This window comes from Lonchura striata, chromosome 22 (genome assembly GCF_046129695.1).
Source record: "Lonchura striata isolate bLonStr1 chromosome 22, bLonStr1.mat, whole genome shotgun sequence".
Classification (NCBI taxonomy): Eukaryota; Metazoa; Chordata; class Aves; order Passeriformes; family Estrildidae; genus Lonchura; species Lonchura striata.
In genome coordinates this window covers 10,601,100-10,622,142 of record NC_134624.1, presented here as the reverse complement: position 1 = coordinate 10,622,142, position 21,043 = coordinate 10,601,100, and the positions used below count along the sequence as shown (strand labels likewise).

The 21,043-nt window shown below is 63.3% G+C and overlaps 3 protein-coding genes across 3 annotated transcripts in view; 1 reads left to right on the top strand and 2 right to left on the bottom strand.

Moving 5' to 3' along the window:
• SCAI (suppressor of cancer cell invasion) overlaps positions 1–3,988 on the bottom strand; it is a 37,856-nt gene extending 33,868 nt beyond the window's left edge. Inside the window, exons 1-4 of the mRNA XM_031506332.2 lie at positions 3,930–3,988; positions 3,731–3,871; positions 3,254–3,448; positions 3,076–3,120 (exon numbers count right to left, since the gene is read on the bottom strand). Coding sequence (XP_031362192.2) covers positions 3,076–3,120; positions 3,254–3,448; positions 3,731–3,871; positions 3,930–3,988 — 440 coding nt within the window. The remainder of the gene's footprint in view (positions 1–3,075; positions 3,121–3,253; positions 3,449–3,730; positions 3,872–3,929) is intronic.
• On the top strand, positions 3,905–5,539 carry RPL35 (ribosomal protein L35). The gene is made up of 4 exons (XM_021543700.3): positions 3,905–3,989; positions 4,237–4,373; positions 4,637–4,718; positions 5,335–5,539. The coding sequence occupies exons 1-4, from the start codon at positions 3,987–3,989 to the stop codon at positions 5,482–5,484; spliced, it is 372 nt and encodes a 123-aa protein (XP_021399375.1). The 5' UTR covers positions 3,905–3,986; the 3' UTR covers positions 5,485–5,539.
• A 6,789-nt stretch (positions 5,540–12,328) lies between these two features.
• Positions 12,329–19,109, bottom strand: OLFML2A (olfactomedin like 2A). Its single transcript, XM_021543807.3, has 8 exons — positions 19,002–19,109; positions 15,191–15,454; positions 14,963–15,070; positions 14,668–14,853; positions 14,210–14,471; positions 13,871–14,098; positions 13,529–13,714; positions 12,329–13,298 (listed from the first exon to the last, which is right to left on the bottom strand). The coding sequence occupies exons 1-8, from the start codon at positions 19,065–19,067 to the stop codon at positions 12,697–12,699; spliced, it is 1,902 nt and encodes a 633-aa protein (XP_021399482.2). The 5' UTR covers positions 19,068–19,109; the 3' UTR covers positions 12,329–12,696.
• Positions 19,110–21,043: the final 1,934 nt, after the last annotated feature.

Here is a 21,043-nt window from a genome sequence, read left to right as displayed (position 1 = left end):
GTGCCAGTGGCTGCCTTCCAACTGGAACTGTATTCCGACAAAAGGGAATGCAGGACGAGCTTGGGAAAGCTTCCTGATCCCTTCGGTTCTCTTCTTCCCTCCAAGCCGGTGTTTGGTGGGAGCTGCCAGCACACTTGGGAGTCACAGGGAGAGCATCGCCACTCTGGGAATTCACCTTCCTGAGCAGGTACTGCTCCTGAGCCGGGCCTCTGCCTCGCAGCAGAGAAATCCCTCTGCTGACTTCTGCTTTAATTATATTTTAAAAACTCAGCTCCTAGGCTGCGTTCCATTATATTAATAGCAATAATTAAAAATACTTCAGACAACAAGTCCTCTAAACCTGCAGCTCTATCCAGGCTTTCTGGCATCGCACACTTCCTTTCCTGACTGACATCCTCAGGGAACCAGACTGATGGTTACTCTGCTCCATCCCTGCTGCAGGGCTGTGCTGCGTTCTCTCAGCACATGTAAGCTGCAAGGTAATATTTGTGTTGGCAACTTCCTTACATACTTTACAGAACCAGACCTCCATTTGACCCTCAGTGCAGCTCCCACACACGACTTGGTCCACTCCTTTGAACTGTCTCCTCTTGCTGCAACACATGCTCCATTCCATACCTCTGTTTCCAGCCTGTTTTAAAAACTACACAGCTTGAACAGAGCTTTTGTGCTTCAACAGGGCACCTTAGCCATAAAAGCCAAGCCTGCAGAATGTTCTTATGCAAGAACACCAAACAAAATTATTATAAAATCTGCTTGTACAGGTCTTGATACTTGATATTTGTCCTTCTCCCAAGATTGCTCCAATGGAAGCAATCATTTTTATGAAAAAATGAGAACTGAGTAAAGTTCTGTGTAAAAAGACATCAACATCCAGGTTTTATGGTTAGAGTCCAATAGCTGTACTGTGCTTTAGGGGACTAGTGGGGGTGTTGGGGGTTTCTGTTTAATATTAACTCCATTGCAACCCCTTAGACAGTAACACCACCTCAGAACAGACTTTCACACCAGAGATCTTTCCTTACCCAAAGCAAACCAAGCAGAATAAAAGATAAGCCAACAAAGTAACGTGCCCAGACAATCCAATGAATTCCCATTATCCATCTGTGCCGCAGCACATCATCACCAACTCCATTTAACGCCAACAGAGCTAAAGCAGAATAAAAGTGATGCAAGAAGAGGGGAGATGCGAGTGGCACACGGCGGCGAGGCAGCTGCAGTGCGAGCAGGGGACTGTGCAGAGCATCATGTGACAGGAGCAGCAGCGTGGGAGAGCTGCAGCCCCCGGCTCCCACCTCCCCAAACCTGTGCCCCCCCTGCCAGGCCATCTGAGCCCAGTGCAGAACCGGCTCGGGTTAGAAGCTTCTCGATGTTCTGAATCGTTACACTCCATTTTTATTACTTCCCTCCACAAAATAAAACGGGCACACAGAAATGATTAACAATGAGCTTCATGTTCCTCCCACTGGAATGCACTCTCAGCATCTTTATCACTTGTAGATCGACTTTCTCAAAAGAGCACAGAATGCAGTATCGTTCTTACACATAGAGCAAAGCCCAACTAGACATCGTTGTGATAAAATATTCCCTTGTTTGTAAGGGACATGGATTGCCAACTGAATTTTGATAGTGTAGTGTAGCTACATATCAAGACAAAACAATGATCACATTCTCCTTTGTAGCACAACATTCCCTCTCTCCATATAGTTTGAATGGTTTTTCTATTTTCTGCAGTAAAGGACCTGGCCATCACATTCACGACTGTCTGTATTGCTCTGGCAGCCCAGGATGACTGGAGAATAATGCTCTCTGCTCCTGGTGAAGTGACTCACTCTTTCTTTCATTTAACATAAATCGTGGTCCAATTTATCCAAACATCTTGAATGAGACTGTATAAATCTGATTTGAAAATGAAGCCTCTTCTTTCTACGCACACAATCCCCAGCAGGGCACCAGGCTCCCGAAGTGCTTCCTCCACCGTGCCAGGGACAGCACAACCACCACACCACGGGGTCAGGCGAGGTGAGGAGACCCCAGCAGGAACTGCACCTGCAGATCCCACAGCAACACCCAGGATGATTTTCTACAATTTGCAGTCCTGCTGCCTGCAGGAGCAGAGGGAAGCACACGCATTCAGGGAGACTCACTCACATTTTAGTCTTCATTGGGTCTCACAGCTCTGCTTTGCATTAGCTTGGACAAGATGCCATGAATTATAGGTTGCATTTGGATAGCTCGTGCAAAATCCAGATTTTTTATTTTTTTTTTTATTAAGGGGTCCATTTTGCAGCTTGAAGGACTAGAAACGCTTGGCCCAGACAGAGCTAAAGCGTAGAAGCTTGGAGTCTGGTTATTAAATGACAGACATGCAACTCAGACATTGATGAAAACAGGTCTTATTCTGTGGTGGGAGATTAGACCAAGAGCCGAAAACCTGCAGCCTTGATCTTGAATGCTTAAACAGGTTATGGACATTTTTATAAGGCAAGAAATTTGAGGGGATGACACAATGTAACAACCACCCAGCTTCTATCCCCAAGGGCATCTCATGTCACCTACTGCTCAAGCCACCTCTCTGTACACAAACAAATAAAAATCGGTGACAAGGGAACTGCTGCGATGGAAGTTTAAAATCAGAACAAACCCATGATGATTCCATCGAACCGGCAGCTTGGCTATCCAGCACTGCACAGACTGCTGCCGTAAAATCCTGCAACATTCCATCCCAGCGGGCTCGTCTGCCGATGCCGACCGGCGCTGGCTGTCAGCGGCGTGCCCAGCACCGGCAGCCTCGCCCGCCGCGGGCGGGAAGGGAGCGCGAGGAACGGAGAAGTTAACGGGGGATGGCTCGGGCGATCATCGCCGCTACGCTGCCAGCCCAGGCCTAAGCGTCAGACGTGTCACATCGCGTTCCTCCTCTCCGTTACCAGCAAAGACAGCGGCGAGCACGGCGCCGTGCCGCCGCCGGGCCTCGGCGGCTCCCGCCCCCGCCGCCCGTCATCGCGGCACCGGGCACGGACCCGCCGGGGCACCGGGGGATGCTCCGCGCAGCCCCGCCCGCACCTGCCGCCTTACCTGGGCTGCCACGCGCGGCGGGGCTCTTCCGCCGGGCCCGGAGCTCTGCGGGGGCGAGACCGCGGTGAGGGGCGCGCCGCCGCCGGGCCTGCCCTGAGGCGCCCGCAGCCGCCACCGCCGCTCCCGCCCGCCCCCGCCCCGCCCGCGCCCGCCCGCGCCGCCGCTCCGCCCCCCGCACCTGGAGGCCGGGCCGGAGCGGGGCAGGCGCCGCCGGACGGTCCCGCTCACCGCCCGTACCCGCCGCTCCCGACCACGGTGCCGGTCCGGGCGCGGCCGCAGCGCCGCCGAGGTTCGGGGAGCGCGGCTGCCGCCTCGCGCCGGTCCGCGCCGGTCCGCCCCGCCCCCGCGCGCTCCTATTGGCCGCGCGCCCGGGCTAACGGCGAGACGGCGCTCTGATTGGCTGCTCCGGCCGTCAATCGAGAGGCCCCGCCCTCCCGCGCACTGCCGGTGAGGCGCGGCGGCTGCTTGGATACGGCGGCGGCGGCGCCGCGGGGAGCGAGACCGGCCCGTCTGTCCGTCCGTCTGTCCGTCCCGCGCGGCCGCCTGTGCGCACAGCCCTGACCCTGCCCCTACCCCTGCTCCGCCGTGCCGCGGCGGCCGCTCCCGCCACGCCCGCCATCACGTCCCCATCACTGCCGGTGTAAGAGTGCCGCACCTCGGCCAGCGTGAGAACACCGGCTGCGGTCTGACCGGGCTCCGGCGGCCGGGGGACGGCGGGGGCGGCAGCCGCAGCAGCGAGCGGTTCCCGCGGGGCTGCAGCCCCAGAGCCCGGGGCCGGCCGTGCCTCCCGCCCTGCCTGTCAGCGCCCGGCAGGGACCACCGGGGCTCCTCCCCCCGCCTGCGCGCCTTGGTACGGTCCTGCCGCGGCACCGCCCCCGTCCCTGCGCCGCTTCCGCCTTTCCGCCGCCGCCATGGTGAGAGAGCCGGGCCGCGCTCGGGAATCCGCCGGCATCCGCCGGCATCCCGCGGGAACGGCACTCGGGGATCCATCAGCATCCTGCGGGAACGGCGCCGGGACCCGCCGGCAGTCGGGACCGGGAGTCCCGGCAGTCCGCCCAATCCCGCGGGCCCGGGGCCCGCACAGGGGCGGCGCGGGGCTGAGGGAGGGCGGGCGCGGGCCCGGGGATCGGGCGCGGGCACTGACGGCCTGTCCGCCCGCAGGCCAAGATCAAGGCCCGGGACCTGCGCGGGAAGAAGAAGGAGGAGCTGCTGAAGCAGCTGGAGGATCTCAAGGTGGAGCTGTCCCAGCTGCGCGTGGCCAAAGTGACCGGCGGGGCCGCCTCCAAGCTGTCCAAGATGTGAGTGGGGCCGGGCGCGCCGTGCCGAGAGCCGCTGCCGCGGGCTGCGGTGGTGTGTGCTCCGGAAAACCGGCGTGGAAGGGAGCGCGTCCCGGCGGGCCCGAGGCCGCTGTGTGTCGGCTCAGAGGTGCTGGCCGGGCGCTGCCGGTGGTCGCTGCGGTGTGGCTCAGTGTCAGGGGAGCGCACAGGGCTCTGGATCTCGGGTGCGAGCCTTGGAGCAGCTCCTGCGGGTTGTCCTCACATCCCTCTCTGTCCCCCTGCAGCCGTGTGGTGCGCAAATCCATTGCAAGAGTCCTGACTGTCATCAACCAGACCCAGAAGGAGAACTTGAGGAAGTTCTACAAGGTAAGGACAGGCATTTTCCATAAGTGGCCTTTACATTCTTACCGTTCACAGTTACAAAGTTTGTGGGAAGGATTGCTACTTAAAAGCTTTAAAACTTGAAAAACTATAATTTATGTTCAGTGTAAAGTTCTCTGGTCACAGTTGCTTTTTAAATATTAGTGCGAGAATTCTGCACGCTTGGTGTGAGTCTGCTTTTGCAGGAGAGTGCTCTGCCAGCATCCCTTCTGTGGGATGGGGTGAATTTGCTTAGAGATGTAGTTTGCAGATATGCAGATACTCTTTTATTTTAAATTTAATAATTTCACAGGTGACCAAGAAATTCTTCAGTTCGATAAGGTTCTGTAATTTTTAAACTATCACTTCCTGGAGTTTGAATTAGGTCATATTGGCTGGGGAAAAAAGATCTTTTCAAGAGGTGCTGGATAACAGGGGCTTGTAAGATCAGGCTTTACTTAACCCTGAGTCAGAGTTGCTGCAGAAGTTACCATCCACTGGTGTTTCCAGTGGAGTCTCCTGAACGTCCAGGCTGTAGTGATGGTCCCAAGGAAAAGGGGCTGGGGTGGGGCTGGTGCTGTGGCAGGAGCTCAGCTCAGCTGCTGTGTGTCTTTGCAAACAGGGCAAGAAGTACAAGCCCCTGGACCTGCGGCCCAAGAAGACTCGGGCCATGCGGCGCAGGCTCAACAAGCACGAGGAGAACCTGAAGACCAAGAAGCAGCAGCGAAAAGAACGTTTGTACCCAGCCAGGAAATTCGCCATCAAGGCATAGCCCCGAGCGGGGCTGGGGTCTGGGCATGGCTCATTAAAGGGAGTTTGGTTTGGAAGTGTCTCTGGTGGTTTCCTTGGTGGTGGTGGGTGAAGAGGCCATAAAGAAGTCATCAGCCTAATGGAGGGAAATGGAAGGATTCACAGAAAGTGTTTAAACTGCAGCTGCTAATGAAAATACAGACCTGGCAGTTTTATTTTCCTCTGAGGAACAGGCGTGGATGGGTACAGATCTGTGAGGCCGGTTCATCCAAACGTGTAAGAAGTATTTAACCTGAGACTGATGCAGAATTGGAAGCTTTTCACAAATGCTGGTAATCAGTCAATACTTATCACTATTTATCACAGTTTAAAATTTTATCTTGTGCCAGTGTTGAAGGGTTAATATAAATAAATTAATTAGCTGAAGGATTTTACAGGACATGATGGAAACTTGTCAGCGCTTGGTTCAGATCCCTGGGCAGCTTTTAGCTAAGGAGAACCCCCTTGGGGAAAGTGTCAGGCCAGGTGTTCTCTGTGTGAGCTCAGGGTATGAAAAAAGCTCTGAACTTCCATGGCCTCACAATTGCACACTTTATACCTGCAAAGCACAGCACGGGTTAAATGGTTTGTCTTTGTCCCCCGTGGAGTACTTTGGGACTCAGAGAGGGAATTGCAATTCCAAAAGCCTTTTTTGGTCCTGATTGTGAGGAAGAGTTCCACAGTGCTGCTGGAGCGTGAGGGCTGCAGCACTCATGGTTTGTGTTAGTGCAGCCAATGCATTCGAACATAAAAAATTCCCTATCCATTAGGGAGTTCCTAGATTGGATCCAGATTCTGTTTAGGAAAAATATCTTAATTCTGCTCCCTCAGTTAAGGATTTGTAAGCCTCAAGCTAGTTTTATCCAGAGGCCTGACCACGTGTGTTGCAGGGAGTTTGCCCTACATGGTGGCATTGGAGGGGTGGCTGCTGTGATGTCACCTGGGCTGTGCCGAGGCTTTGTGTGGAGCCGGGGTGGTGGGACGTGCCTGGCAGCGGGAGCTGGCACAGCGCGGGGCCGGGGAGCTGCGTGGGAAGCGGCTCCTTGGCTGGGCTCTGCTCCCGGGCAGGGTCACAGGGGCCGTGTCTCCGTGTCCTGCTGGGGCCAGCAGAGCTGCTCCAGGGGGAGCATGAGCTGCTTGCCTCCCCAGGAGCAGGAGCACCCTGTGAGGATCCCAGATCCACCACTCCCATCCCAGGAGCTGGATGCCAGAGGGAGGCAGGAGAGGGACCGAGCCCCTGTGCTGGGAATGGGGCAGGCGGCTGCTGCCAGATCGTGCCTGACTGCACTCAGGCTTCTCTCTGGAGAGCTGTGTGCCCTGTGCTGCCCCAGCAGCTCTGTCAGCGTTCCTGACAGCACAGCAAAGCAAAAACGGCCTCAACTGCACTGCAGAGGCTGGTGACAGGGTGAGGGTGTGCTCCAGGTGTCACCTTCCACCCCAGCCATGGAGCAGTTGCACTGCCAGGAGGGGATCTGCTGTCTGAAGGATCCAGTCAGTACAGATCACTGGCATGCCAATCAGTAACAAGAGGGTGGGGAACACAAAAACGAGAGAAAATCCCAACTGGGCAGGCACTGAACATCCAGGAGCCATCCCCATGCTGCAGTGGGAGGCAGTCCTGGAGAACAGCTCAGAATTCAGTTTGTGCACAGGCCACAGCAGCCATTTGAGGAGGTGAACATGTTTCTGGCACTGCAGTAAATCCTGGGGCTGAATTACTCCATCCACCCATAGCTGTGTGACAAAACCAACCAGTCTTGTCCTTCCATCAGAATTGCCCTGTCACAGGAGACATCCTGCAGACAAGGAGTCCTTTAAGTGACCAGGAACAACAGACTGATTGAGAGGACAGAGGTGAAGTGATGAGCTTCCTTCAGGACACAGGTAGAGAACATTCTTGTTCCTGCTGTGAGAGCAAGGCAGAGCCTGTCGTGGCTGGGGTCTCCAGTGGTCTGTGCTTGTTCTCTGTTTACCAGCCAGCCCCAGAGGGTGCCCATGCTGCCCCAGCTCCCTGCTGTCAGGGCTGAGTGTACACTCTCAAGCCTTGCTGGTCCCAGAGCAAGGGAGGCCAGTGGCAGGAACCCCCAGCTAAGGGCCACCCCTCCCCAGAGCATCCCAGCGTTGCAGTGCCTCTGTGGGACCACACAGCATGTCCCCTGTGTCCCTGCAGGCTGTGTGGCTCCTGTCCCCTCCGGCCTGGCTGTGGGGTCGGTCTGGGACCCCGCCGTGCTTCAGCACTGACCCCACACAGCTGCCCAACACCAGCCCTGGGTTTAGCACCGGTGTTTGCAGAGCGTCAGAGCCTCACAAACTCAAACTGTTTATTTGCTCCTTGTAACTGAAGATGTCCCTCAGCACTGGGGAGGTTTCCTGGGAAAAGACGTTCCTCAACAAATAAATAATTTCCCGGGCGGGGATGAGGACAGAGGAGCAGCTGCTGGCTGGCTGCAGGGCATGGCCCAGGGCTGGTGCTGCCGCAGAGGGAGCCCTGGCCCTGTGCCCTGGAACACATCCAACAGGACCAGATGTTTCTGCCCAGCACAGCGGGACCGGCCCGGGGCGGATGGTGTCAGTGGGAGCTGGCAGCATCCACTCCTGGACCCAGTTCTGCATCTAGGGCAGGGCCTGGGGGCTGGGGAGGAGGGGCTGCAGAGGGGCAGAGCAGATGTGAGCTGTATAATCACAGAGTCTTTTAGGATGGAAAAAACCCTCAAGATTGAGTCCAACTGTAAACCAAAAAAGGTGGGTCCTGGGCTTTCCACCTCCCTTGGCTGGTGTTTGCTATGATGGACACAATCCCCCAGCTCTCCTAATGCTCCTGTCACCACTCCTGTCACCTTCCTTCTTCAGGATGGTCCTTGGCCGCTGCCCTGAGCGCTGCCCCAGGGCTGTCCCTGCTTTCTGCACACAGTGTGGGCAGTGGGACATGGAGGGACATGCAGGTGCTTTGTGGGGCAGGGAGTTTGGGAGCCACCACCTGGGCACGCCGCCGTTCCCTCGGCTGTGCCGTGCCCAGCACAGGCATGCTGGAAGAGCCGGCCCTGCGTGGCTGCGTGCGAGCAGCGTGTCTGGTGCATCTGGTGACCACAAGCCCCAGGCTGAGAGGCCTGGCAGGAGAATGCCGCGTCCTGCTGGCCTCACAGATGGCCTGGGTCTGCCCAGGGCAGCCGCCCGCGCCGGCCCTGAATGCCCGTTTTGTTGGCTGGTCTGGGGGAGGACTTGCCCCACGCTGCCCTGGTCCTGCTGCGCCATGAATTCGGGCAGTGTCTGCACCCAGCGCCGCAGGGCTCGGCTCCCGCCGGCCTGGGGCTCCCGGGCCGAGGTGGCCCTGGGGCTCCCGGGGCTGGGGCTGCTCCCTGCGGGGCTCCTGGCTCCCAGCCAGCCTGGCTGTGCATCCGCAGGGAGATGGAGAAAGCCCTTGCATCAGAGCCCAGCCATGAGAGCCCCCTGCTCCCTGCCGTGCCGCGCCGTGCCGTGCCATGCCATGGGTGCTGCCAGAGAAGGGGTATTTGCAGGTGCACCCAGCCAGCCCGAGGGGTTGCCATGGCAAGACCAGGGTGCTGTGGAGCTGGTGGTGTAAGCCTGGGAAAGATTTCTGTTTCCACTGGTGAGTGAGTCAGCGGCAGCACCGCCAAGGCCCGTGGTCCCCTCCCTTCCCTCCGGCCACCGCCACCACCCACCACCCGCTGCCCTGCCCTTTCCCACAGCTGCTCGGGGTCGTCAGCCTTGGCACCTGTGTCTCCATATCACACCATGTCCCTGCACCTCCCTGCAGCTCCTGGAGACTAACCGGAGGCTCCGGTGGCACCAGCATTCTCCCACCAAACATGTCCCAGCATGGGCAGCATGAGGGCTGTGGCACTGCCACTGAGCTTTCTGCTCCCCAGGGATGACCTGGGGGCTACTGGCATGGCTGGGCACCATGTCCCCAGCAGAGCCCTCTGCCAAGCCCCTGCTCCTGGAGCCTGGCAGTGCCCAGACAGCTGAGCTGCAGGGGATGCAGGTGGAGGCAGCTCCTGGGGTGGAACTGAGGTTTTGGTGCACCCTCAGTGAGTGCCATGGGCAGGCTCTGGCCAGGATGTCACCTGCCCACTGTACATCCTGCCCACCCAAAGACTGGCCACCCCTGGCTCACCTCAGCCCCGAGACAGCTCATCAGGGCTGGCACCGTGGGGAGAGCAGGACGCCAGCCCGGGCAGCGGGGCCAGGAAGAGGCAAAACCACCACAAACAAACCAGCCCGGCCAGTAACTGAGATGGGGCCGGGGGGGATCAGGGCTCACTGCCCGGCTACACCAAGGACAGCAGGAGATTTTGGGAGCAAGGGCTGTGGCACAAGAGCCCCCTGCCCAGATGGCCTCAGCTGCCCTTCCCCAGGCGCCACATCGCTGTCACGGGGGCTTTGAGCACCACAGCCCCCCAACATCCCTGTCTCAAGCTTCATTTGCTGCTTGCTGCTGAACTGAGAGATTTTAATCTTTTAATCACGTTATGAGCCGAGGTGGTGCCGGCCACGCACAGGAGGAATGTCTGGAAGTCAGCAGCGCCTGTCGCAGTGGGAGCCCATCCTGCCCCCCCAACATATCCCCACTGTGTCCTGCTCGGGGTCCCCGTCCTCCCCAGCCTGGCTTGTCCTGCACCTGAACTGGGACCAGGGGCAGAACGTGGGACCAGATACCAGGGCCGGCCATCAGGGACCCGTGCCAGAACAGAGATCAGCTCACAGAGGGCTGTTGGGACTGACAGTCCCCTGCACAGCCCAAAGGACCCAACACAACGTAGTGCTCTGACCATGTGGGTTTCGTTCCTCCCTTCCCATGTTTTCTGACCGAGGGGTGTCCGTAGCCCAGCCCAGCACAGCGCGGAGCCACAGCAGCCCCTGCAGAAGAACAACAAAGCCCTGGAATTAGAGATGTGCTGGGAGTTTACTTTACCACAAAAAAATGTCAGAAATCCGTATTGTTTGTACAGGGATTTGCTGGGGATCGCTAGATAAAAGCCTGGCAGGGACCTAGTCCGGGGGAAAGTCGGCTGGCTCCTTTCTGGTGGCGAGGACCCGCGGCCCGGCGAGGAGGCAGTGCAGGGCCAGCGCAGGGGCTCGGGGCAGGGGCAGGGCAGGGGCAGGGGCAGGAGAAGGGCAGGGGCAGGGCAGGAGCAAGGCAGGAGCAGGGGCAGGAGCAGGAACAGGGGCAGGGGCAGGGGCAGGAGCAGGGGCAGGGGCAGGGGCAGGGGAAGGGACAGGGGCAGGAGCAGGGCAGGAGCAAGGCAGGAGCAGGAGCAGGGGCAGGAGCAGGGGCAGGGGCAGGGGCAGGGGCAGGGGCAGGAGCAGGGGCAGGGGCAGGGGAAGGGGAAGGGGAAGGGGAAGGGGAAGGGGCAGGAGCAGGGGCAGGAGCAGGAGCAGGGGCAGGAGCAGGAACAGGGGCAGGGGCAGGGGCAGGGGCAGGGGAAGGAGCAGGGGCAGGAGCAGGAGCAGGGGCAGGAGCAGGAGCAGGGGCAGGAGCAGGAAGAGGGGCAGGGGCAGGGGCAGGGGCAGGGGCAGGGGTGCCGTGAGCCAGAGGAGGACCTGGGAGCAGCGTGGGGCCAGGAGAAGGGGGGAGCCAGGCTGCCCCGCGCCTGGCACCAGCTTCAGGTCTTCGCAGCGGGAAGCCTTTCACATCCAGGGACACGCTCGGTGCCAGCTCCGCAGCACGAGGCGCCCGCGGCGGAGCCGGTGCGTGCGGGGCCGGAGGGACCGAGGGGACGGGAACGGGAGGGCGCCGGGCCCGAGGGGACGCTGCTCTCCCCCGGGCCCCCCGGCAGCTCCGCGCTCGCCAAGCTCGGAGCAGGTCAGGGCAGCTGCTCGCCGGGCCCACGCTCAGCTGCTCCGCGCTCCCGGCGCTCCCGGGCTGCAGCTCAGGCTGGACAATGCCAAAGCTGCTCCCCAGCACCCGGCAGCGGCTGCTGTCCCGGGTCTGTCCCGGACCCTCCGGCTCTGCACTGCCGTGGCACCGTGCTGGTGCTGCCGGGGAGACGCGGGGTGCCCGCTCTGGGCAGATGTGCCTGCAAGGGGTGCAACAGCCGTGACAGCAGCCCCTGGCACTCCTGGCCGTGGAAGTGGGGTCAGTGGACAAGGATGGCGAGGGACAGGCACAGTGCGGGACGGGGATGGAGAGCACCCACCCTGCCCAGCTCCAGCACAAATGACAACACACGCAGCCCGCTCTCACATCTGTTATGTTTTAGTACTGTTCATGTCTAAAATGACCAAAACCAAGCCAAGCGCTCGCAGCCCCTCGCTCTGCCTCACACAGAGAGTGAGAGGCCCAAGGCTGCCCTGCCCCGTGCTGAGTGCGGGCAGGGCTGAGGACAGGGCTGAGAGCAGAGGTGAGGGAAGAGGTGAGAGCAGAGGTGAGGAAAGAGGTGAGGACAGGGCTGAGAGCAGAGGTGAGGGCAGAGGTGAGAGCAGAGGTGAGGGAAGAGGTGAAGACAGGGCTGAGGGCGGGCTGAGGGCAGGCGTGCGGGCAGGCGTGCGGGCAGGTGTTCGAGCAGGGCACTCCAGGCACGCTCCTCCCCGCCTGCTGCCGAAGGGGACTTGCAGGGCTCCAGTGAATGCATTTAAATAACAAACCCATGGTCAGCAAAAGCAAAGGCATCTTAACCACACTTCCTAAAATAGCAACTGGCACCTGTTCCTGGCGCCTGGCAGTGAGGGGGCCCACGGGGCTGGGCGCGGGCAGGGCACGGGGCTGTCCCAGTGCTGGCACGGCGGCAGCGGTGGCACACGCGGTCCCGGCGCTGGCACGGCGGCAGCGGTGGCACACGCGGTCCCGGCGCTGGCACGGCGGCAGCGGTGGCACACGCGGCCCCGGCGGGCTGGGCGCAGTGCGGGAAGCGCTCAGTGCGCTGCTGCAGAGGCAGAGGGATGCAGGCTGGGCTCCTCTCTGTGTCCCAGGGAAGGCGATGCTGGCCGAGCTGCCACGGCCCCGGGGGCCACGTTGTCACAGGGGTGTCTGCTGGGGGCTGCTCTCATGTGCTCTCCCTGCCCTGCAGCGCAGTGGGCACGGTGCAGGCGACGGCCATAGCAGATGGGGAAGGTTTTGGGGTGGAAGCCGGGCTCTTGCCACAGCCCTGGCTGGAGCTGGGGTGCCAGGGCCAGGCTGCGTCAGGGTGCCCCAGCCAGGCACGGCGCAGGAGTGCAGTGGGACCCGCCCGGGCACTCAGACCACGAAGCGGAGCCCATACGTCATCTGATGGCCATTGTCCCAGGCATAGAGCACCTTCTCCTTGGGGTTGTAGTCGACCTGCGTGGTGAAGGAGTAGTGGTTGAGGAAGGGCAGTCGGAGCTCTGCCTCCGTGTCTGTGTGCGTGTCGAAGGCATAGGAGATCTGCCCTTCCTTCTGGCTGTAGGTGTCCACAGCGTAGAGGATGCCACAGATGATGAAGCAGTTCCCGTACGTGTTGCGCTTCAGCCCCGTCTTCCAGGTGGTTTCCTTGCGCACCGAGAGGTCCATGGGGTCAAGTTGGCTGAGGACGATCACCTCCTGCTGGGAGTAGTCATAGTCCACCGAGGGGTAGATGACCCAAAGCCCGCTCTCATCCACGGCGAAGTCGATGTCCGAGTGGCCCCTCCACTTCCAGGGCGTCGTGTCCTCGTACACCACGTCATGGAGCTGTGCCCAGCCTGCCACGTACCGCTCCTTCAGGTCATACTTGATGATGTTCTTGGTGAAGGCACGGTTGTAGTAGAATGCCCCTTTGTACACCACGTGCCCGGTGCCAATCCAGTTGTAGGGCAGCTTGTAGAGGTTGCTCCAGCGGCCTGTGAGTGGGTGGGAGAGGTGTTGAGACCCTCCACAGCACAGGGGTCCCACGCACGATGGCCAGAGCATGGCAGCAGCAGCAGGGGACTTGTGTCACCCTTGCTGCCCTCTGGGCACTCCCCTCAGCTGCCCACCACCCCAGGACCCAGCACAGCTGTGTCACACAGCACTGGACACCCTCCTAGGAGGAGCCAGGACCCCTGTGCCCACTCGGCTGCTTGCCCCTCACCCTGCTTGAAGTTGTCGAGGCTCCTGAACTCCACCAGGCTGTTCCCATAGTAGTAGTTGGTGACATAGATGCGGTCATCCTTGGCTGCTGGGTCCTTCATCCAGGCCCCCTCATTGCGCCCGTAGCTGTGGTGCTCCGTGGGGGGCTCCACGGACTCGATAGTGCCCTCGCACTCCGCCTCCTTCACTGGGTGCCAGAGGGAGGAAGAGGAAGGCTTATCCCTGCCCCAGGCAGCTGACTCTGCTGCTCCTTCCCCGTGGCAGATTCCTGCTGGCTTAGCTCGGCAGGGCCACTGGGAGCACAGGGCTGGGTGCCCTGTGCCAACCACCCCCTCTCACCCACCTCTGTTTGGTGTTTCGGGGTCCCCGGTGCGGTCGGCGCCCTGCCCGGGGCTGGGGGGGCTGCGGGCGGTGCTGCGGGGGGCCGGGGCACTGCTGGGCACAGCCGTGGTGCTGGGCATGGTGCTCTCTGCCCGTGCAACAGCTTGGGCTGGGGTGCCCTCAGCTGAGGGGGGCGGGGGGCCCCTGTCCTCCTGCTGCTCTGACGCGGCTGCCCCTCTCACAGAGCTCTCTGTGGGGGGATGAGCTGGGGGTTACTGTGTTTGTCAGGGCAGCCCTGGCCCCCTGCCTCGGTGAGAGGTGCCCTCCCTGCCCCCCATCCCCACCCTGCCTCCAGACTCACCGCGGCCGCCGGCCGGACCCTCCGCCGCTCCCGCCTGCCCGACCTTGTAGTAGGTGATGCCTCGGACCACAGTCTGCTGCTGCGCCGGGGGCTTGGGCTTGGCCGTGGGCTGGGACCCCGCCCTGGCCTTGGTGTTCTCCTTTTTGGGCTTTTCGGGCTTCAGCGGCTTCTCCTTGGGCGCTCGGGGGCCTGCCCTGTCCCCCAGAGCCTTGCGGGTGCTGGGGTACCGTCCCGCCTCCTTCTCTCGGCCTCCTGTCGTGTCCTGGGGGGCACAGCCTGGTTGGACCCCCTTCCCTCCCGTGCCCTACTCCTCCCTGCCACTGCCGTGCCAGGCAGTGGGCAGCAGCCCAGGGGTTACCCCAAGGATCCTCCACGAGCCTGGGGGAGCTTGGCCCTGCCTGGCAGCACCCACTGTGCCTGCACGGGGCTGGCTGCGGGGTACCTGTGCCTTGGGATACCTGTGCCTTGCTCTCGGGGACGGCAGCCGCATCCTTCTGCAGCAGCTGGTAGCCCAGGTTGGAGATCTCCTTCTTGATGCTGATCATGATGTCAGAGTAGTTCTCGTAGCGTTTCATCTGCTCGGTGAGGTGCTGGACGCTCTCCTTCATGAAGTCATTCTCCCTGCTCAGGTTGGTCTTGATGGTCTGCAGGAGAGGGAGGGAGAGGCTGGAGTCCCGTTCAGGGAGCTCACAGACAGCCCTGAGCTGTGCAGCGGGGAGCACTGCGGGGATGGGGCTGCTGGAGCTCACTCACCTCCTCCAGCGTGTTCATCTGCGCCGCCACCTTGCTGATGTAGGAGTGCACCTTCATCAGGTCCATGCTGTACAGCGTTCCCTCCAGCAGGTCCACCATGGCCTGCAGCTGCAGAGGGGACGCAGGGATGGGGCTGGGGTAAGGGCTAGGGCACGGGGCACGGGGCAGGGGCACGGCGGCACAGCGTGGGGACGGGGTCTGGCCCCCAGTCCCACCACACACAGCTACCTTGAAGAGCTCAGGGGCCTGTTTCTTCAGCTTCTCCATCTTCCACTCATTCTCACAGGGGTTGAGTGAGGAGGGGGGCGCGGTGCAGGAGCACTTGCAGTCAGCCCCCGAGCTCACCGTCTCCACGGTGTAGAAATCCTCCACGCGCGCGCTGCCGTTCCTGACGCGGCTGCAGGCGTCCTTGCTGAGCGGCCGCAGGATGCACTTGCAGCGGCAGTCGGAGCCCTCGGAGGTCATCCGGACCTGGTCCACGTCACCCAGAGCCTGCGGGACACGTGATGAGCCCGGTGCCCCACCGGGGTGTCCCACAGGGCCTCGCCAACCCCAGCAGAACATCATAGCCAACTCCCCCACTGCTGCTTGCCTGGAGATCTCCCACTGCCCTGGGGCTCGTGGCTGTGCCCCAGAGAGAGGCACAGTCTAGTCCCAAGCACCCTGTCCCACCATTCTGCAGCCAGGCTGACAGTGACAAAGCCCAGGGAGCTGCTCATCCCTGCAGTGTTTTGTGGCCCAGGTACTTCAGTCTCATTTCTGTGGCTGCTTCCCAGCCTCCAGCAAGACCTCAGTGAGCAGGGATGGTGGCAAGAAGACCCAGCAGCGCCTCTGTGCCCCCACGGCACGGCTCCGAGCCCACACAGGGCTCGTTGTTCGTGGTGACATGCTCACCTCGGGGTGAGCTCGGCCCCTCAGCCTGCTGCGATGGCCCGAGGCACAGGCTCAAGGACTCCCTTGTTTCCACACATGGCCCTGATTCACGCTACAGAGCCCAGGGTGCTTTTCGGCCGGTTTAGCTCATTTCTCCCGTTGTGCTCAGGAACAGGGGAGCTGAGTCCCTCCCACCCCCTGCCACCAGCTGTGCACCTGCGGGGGACCCCTGGGCTGGCAGGAGCCTGGCCAGGCTCTGGGTGTCCCAGGAGCGGGGATGCGCTGCTCCCTGCGCCCGGGAGGGTGGGAGAGCAGCGAGAGGCGGCGCGGTGACCCCGGAGGGAGAGGGCTCTGCCCACAGGGACTCTGACTCATCCTGGGAAACAGAACGGTGGCAGAGCTGGGAAACGAGTTGAGCTCTGGCTCCCGGTCCTCCGCGGACCACAGCGGAGCGCAGAGCGGCGTGGGAAAGGGCAGAGGCCCCCGGGGCCGTGTCCTGCACCAGGCAGCGCCCACGGCCGCGCACGGACCCTCCCTCCGGCGCCGCTGTGGCACCGGGGCAGCGGCGCCCCCCGAGCTGGGCACGGACCCCCAGCTCCCCGCAGCCCACAGGGGCCAGGGGCCTCCTCCCCTTTCTGAAGGGCTGCAGAACTTCACACATTTTGCATTTCAAAAACCCCTCTTTCGTTCAAAGGGAAAGCAGGTCCTGCTGGCTGCGGGGAAACACCAGGAAGCCAAAGGGCTGTAAATTGAGCAGAATCTAATCAAGCTCGCAGCAGGGAGCGGGGCAGGGACCCCCTCCCCAAACACCACCTCGCCAGGCTCGCACGTCCCCGGGGCCCCTGACCTCCCCCAAGGCCAGGCCGGCACTTGTGCAAACAGGCAGGAGGAGTCCCAGCCCGGCCGGAGCTGCCGGCCCCGCTGCGCGCACCAGCAGCGCCCGGAGCTGCTGCTCTGCCGCGGGCAGCGTCAGCACACATCCCTGCGGGAATCCCACGGGACATCCTCCCCGCTGAGCCCCGCTTCAGTTCCAAGCTGGGGTCCCCCGCTCCTGCCAGGAACCAGCCTGGCGAAGAGCACCAGCCACTGCTGCGGCACAGCCCGACCCCCGGCACATGCTGCGACCCCGCCAGCTCCCAGCACCTCCTGCAGGGCAGGGCTGCAGCTGCCTGGGCTGGAAGCTCGTTCCTGAGGCTGTGGGTGACCCTGCGCTGCGCTGGGAGGCACGGCGGGCCCGCTGAGGCTGGGCTGAGCAGGAGGGTGCCCAGAGCAGCGAACACACCGCAGCAGCCGTGACAATGCACATCGCGGAGGTGTCCGGCGCACATCGCGTCTCCCACGGCAAGATGGGCCAGCCCCTTCCCGGGGACCCGGCCACGGCCGTCCCGCGTGGGCAAACGCGCTGCGGGTGTCTCTGCACCGCGCCCGGGCCGCCGCCCACCTTCGCGTGGGGCCGTAACTCTAAACCTCGCTGTGCCGTCTGCCAGCTTCCCTAAACAGGAACTGCACGTTCTATTTATACAGAAAAGCCCATAAGCAAGGAAGTATTAAAAAACAGGCTCCCACGCGAGGAGACTCCGTGGGTCGCCCGCCGTGGTACCTCGGCACACAGGTGGCTGGGGACGTGAGTGCAGAACGCAGCCCGTGCTGCTCTGCTTTCTCCGGGTGGGAATCTGTGAGCTGCCCGAGAAACCTGCGTCGGGGGCTGGTGCAGCCCTGCAGGGGCTCTGGTGATTCTTCCCCTGCATCCCCCACTCGCTGCAGACCCCAGCCCAGGGTGCTGGCAGGTGGCTGCTGCCTCTCCTCCTGAGCAGGTCCCAGCTTCCCAGGGGCTGCACACCCATGGCTGGTGTGGGAGACTGTCGCTGCACTTTGCTGAGTGTTTCCTCACTGCAAGTTTTATGAGCTGGGTAATTTTCCCAGTTTCCGGGACTGCTTGCAAGAGCATCCATGTGAGCACAGAGTTTGTGACATTATTTGGAGAAAGCGGGACCTTTGACAATGACCCTTGGACAGCTTTTAAGCTGTCCCTTGGCTGCTGCCAGAAGGCTCGTCTTGGAGGAAAACACGCTGTGTTGATAAGCTGCCGCACCGCACGCCTCTGGCACAGCTGCTGGAAGGCATGTCCCCGTCACGGGAGGGAAACCATGTCACCCTCCTCTTCCTCCTCCTCCCAGGCTTGGCACAAAGTGTCAAACACGTCCTGCAGCTGAGGCAGAACGGTGCTGGCAGGGCTGGGCCGTGGCTGACGGCAGCCAGGCCCCGGGCGCTGGCGCTGGCACTGCTTGGGCGTCCCGTGCTGGTCACAGGGACACAGCCATGCCAAGCGCTTGTGTGGCACATGCATGCCCACCGATGGGATCTCATCCAACGGTAAGCATGGAGGAAACACCTCTGAGCACAGCAGGCAGCACCTGCGGGGAGGGAGACGGCACCGCGTGGATCGCTGAGTCCTGCCAGCATCAGCCCTGGCACCCCGCCGGGAAGCCAAGCAACAGGGCATTCCAGGCTCTGGATATCTGTTCCAGGCTAAGTGCTGCCCGACAACAGCTGCGTTAGCGTCGTTTTCCACCAAATGTCTTGGAAAATCCTGTCTTAACATTTGGTGATCCTAGCAGTAGCTGCTCCCTCCACCATTCCTCTGGGCTGGGTCCCGGTGTCCCTGCCCTGGCCCCGCTACGGCCACTGACCCCGTGGGAGACGTGTTCCAGCTGGAACCGGGGGCTCCTGGATGCGGGGGGAGGCTGGCTCCCCCCGCTGCCCGGTCCCGCTCCTGCTCCTCATCCCCGCGGGGAAGGCTTGTCTGGGCTGCTCTCTCTGGCACGGAGTCGCTCATTGCAGCGCCCATCACCGCAGCGCCGGGGCTTGGGCACCTTCCAAGCGCTCGAACGCGCCCACAGCCCGGGTCATTCCCTGCGCCGAGCCCCGCCGCGATGGCAGCGCCGGCACCCGAACCGCGGCCCTTCCCGGGACCCCCGCCCGCTGCCCGTGTCGCGCCCCCGCCGCTCCGCCCGGGCACAGGGAGCGGCGACCGCCGGGGACACGGCAGCGACGGGGCTGCCCTGCCCGCTCCCGACCGCCGCCGTGATCGCTCGGAGCCGCGATCGCGATCCCGGTCCCGAGCCCCGTCGGTGCCGGTGCCGGTGCCGATCCGGCCCGTCCTTACCGTGGCGGCGCCGCGCACGGCGGCCAGCGCCGGGAGCAGGAGCGCGGGGAGCAGCAGCGCCCGCATGGCGAGAGCGGCGGTGACCGCCCGCACCGAGCGCCCGCTCCGCCCGGCCCGTCCCGTCCCGGCGGCGGGGAGGAGCCGCCCGTCCCGTCCGCCCGGCCCGCCCCGCCCCGTCCCGGCGGCGGCACCGGCCCCAGCGGCGGCGCCGCGGCGCGGGGGCGGCGCGTTCCCCCCGGGTGGAGCCGCCCGTGCCCTCCCCGGGGCTCCCGCTGCCCCGGGGCTCCCGGTGCCCCGTGCCGGGGCGGGCCGATCCCGTACTCTGAGATGCGGTGTCCCCGCCCGGACCCTCTCCGGGGCTGCGCGGTTTCCCCGGGCAATGCCCCGTGCCCGGTTTCGCCCCTCTCGCAGCTCCCCGGTCCCGGTGCCCGCGTGCCCGCTCCCGGCCCCGGGTGCCCCCTGGCGCCCCGCCGCTCCCGGCGCGGGGCAGCCGGGGCGGGCCGGGGGCGCGGCCGTCGGGGCCGGGCCCGGCGCCCCGCGGGCGGCGCTCGGACTACGGCTCCCGTGGTGCCCCGGGGGGGCGGGGCGCGGCCGGCCCGGCCGAGCGCGGCGCGGCCCTGGCTGTCAGCAGCGCCCGAGCGGCCATGGGGCAGCGCGGCCGCCGGGGCCGCTGAGACCGCCGAGCCCCGGCGCGGCGCGGCCCCGGCGCCGCCATGGAGCTGGAGCCGCCCGCGGAGCTGCCGGAGCCCCGCGCCGCCAGCAAGGGGCCGCCCCGCAGCGGTGAGTGCAGCTCTGCGCGGGGTGCGGGCGGGCCGGGGGCGCGGCGCCGGCGGTACCGGCGGCTCCGCCCGCCCGCCGCGGCCCCGCAACTTTCCGCGGCCGCGGGGCGCAACAAAGGGGCCGCTGCCCGCCCTGCCCCGCCGCCCCGGCCGGGCGCCGGGAGCCGCCCGGGGCTCGGGGTGCGCGGGGGTCGCCGCCCGCAGCGGGTCCGCTCGGGCGGGCGGCGTGTCCCGCGAGCCCGGCTCGCCCGGCAGGAATCGCCTTTCCCCGCGCGGCGGTCCGCGGTCCCGCGGGGTGTGCGCGGCCGCTGCCGGCTCGGCCCGAGCGCTCCGGGGGCTGCCCCGCGGTGCCGGTACCGCGTCCCGGCCGTGCCCCGCGGTGCCGGTACCGCCGCCCGGCCGTGCCCCGCGGTGCCGGTACCGCCGCGTCCCGGCCGTGCCCCGCGGTGCCGGTACCGCCGCCCGGCCGTGCCCCGCGGTGCCGGTACCGCCGCGTCCCGGCCGTGCCCCGCGGTGCCGGTACCGCCGCCCGGCCGTGCCCCGCGGTGCCGGTACCGCGTCCCGGCCGTGCCCCGCGGTGCCGGTACCGCCGCCCGGCCGTGCCCCGCGGTGCCGGTACCGCGTCCCGGCCGTGCCCCGCGGTGCCGGTACCGCCGCGTCCCGGCCGTGCCCCGCGGTGCCGGTACCGCCGCCCGGCCGTGCCCCGCGGTGCCGGTACCGCCGCCCGGCCGTGCCCCGCGGTGCCGGTACCGCCGCCCCGGCCGTACCCCGCGGCTGCTCCCGGTGCCCCGCGGGTGTCGTGGCTCAGCCCCTGTGAGCCGGTCCCTGCCCGGGGTTTATGGGCACCATTTGGGACCCTTTTACACTTCCCGTATGCAGATGCCGCATCTGCACTTGAATGTCCCTGCCAATTTTTATGGTTTACAATTGCATTTTACCATCTTGAGGTACTCGGGTTCTCTACAAAGGGTTTGCTCAGACAAAAGAGGCTTTTTATCAGGCAGCATCCTCGGTTTTCGAGATACAGGCGGTACCAAAAGATAGGCAGTGTGGGAACTGCAGAAATGGGCATTTCTGTACCTGCCCTGATGTTGTAATGCTCAGTTGTCCCTGGAAGCTCTTTATTCCTTCTCACTTGATTAGATGTCCAATTGGATGAAAGACACTTAATACTCTTAGATACTTTAATAACACTCTAATAGCACTCTTAATGCTTTAATATAGCCTTAATAGTTTCTGAACTTTCTGATTTAATTTGTGAAG

Excerpts from the sequence above, each read along its gene's own strand:
- RPL35 (XM_021543700.3), top strand. Across the intron at positions 4,374-4,636 it reads GCCTCCAAGCTGTCCAAGAT|CCGTGTGGTGCGCAAATCCA; the intron begins GTGAGTGGGGCC and ends GTCCCCCTGCAG. Across the intron at positions 4,719-5,334 it reads ACTTGAGGAAGTTCTACAAG|GGCAAGAAGTACAAGCCCCT; the intron begins GTAAGGACAGGC and ends CTTTGCAAACAG.
- OLFML2A (XM_021543807.3), bottom strand. The coding sequence starts at position 19,067 with ATGCGGGCGCTGCTGCTCCCCGCGCTCCTGCTCCCGGCGCTGGCCGCC. Across the intron at positions 15,071-15,190 it reads AGGCCCCTGAGCTCTTCAAG|CTGCAGGCCATGGTGGACCT; the intron begins GTAGCTGTGTGT and ends TCCCCTCTGCAG. Across the intron at positions 14,854-14,962 it reads AGATGAACACGCTGGAGGAG|ACCATCAAGACCAACCTGAG; the intron begins GTGAGTGAGCTC and ends CCTCTCCTGCAG.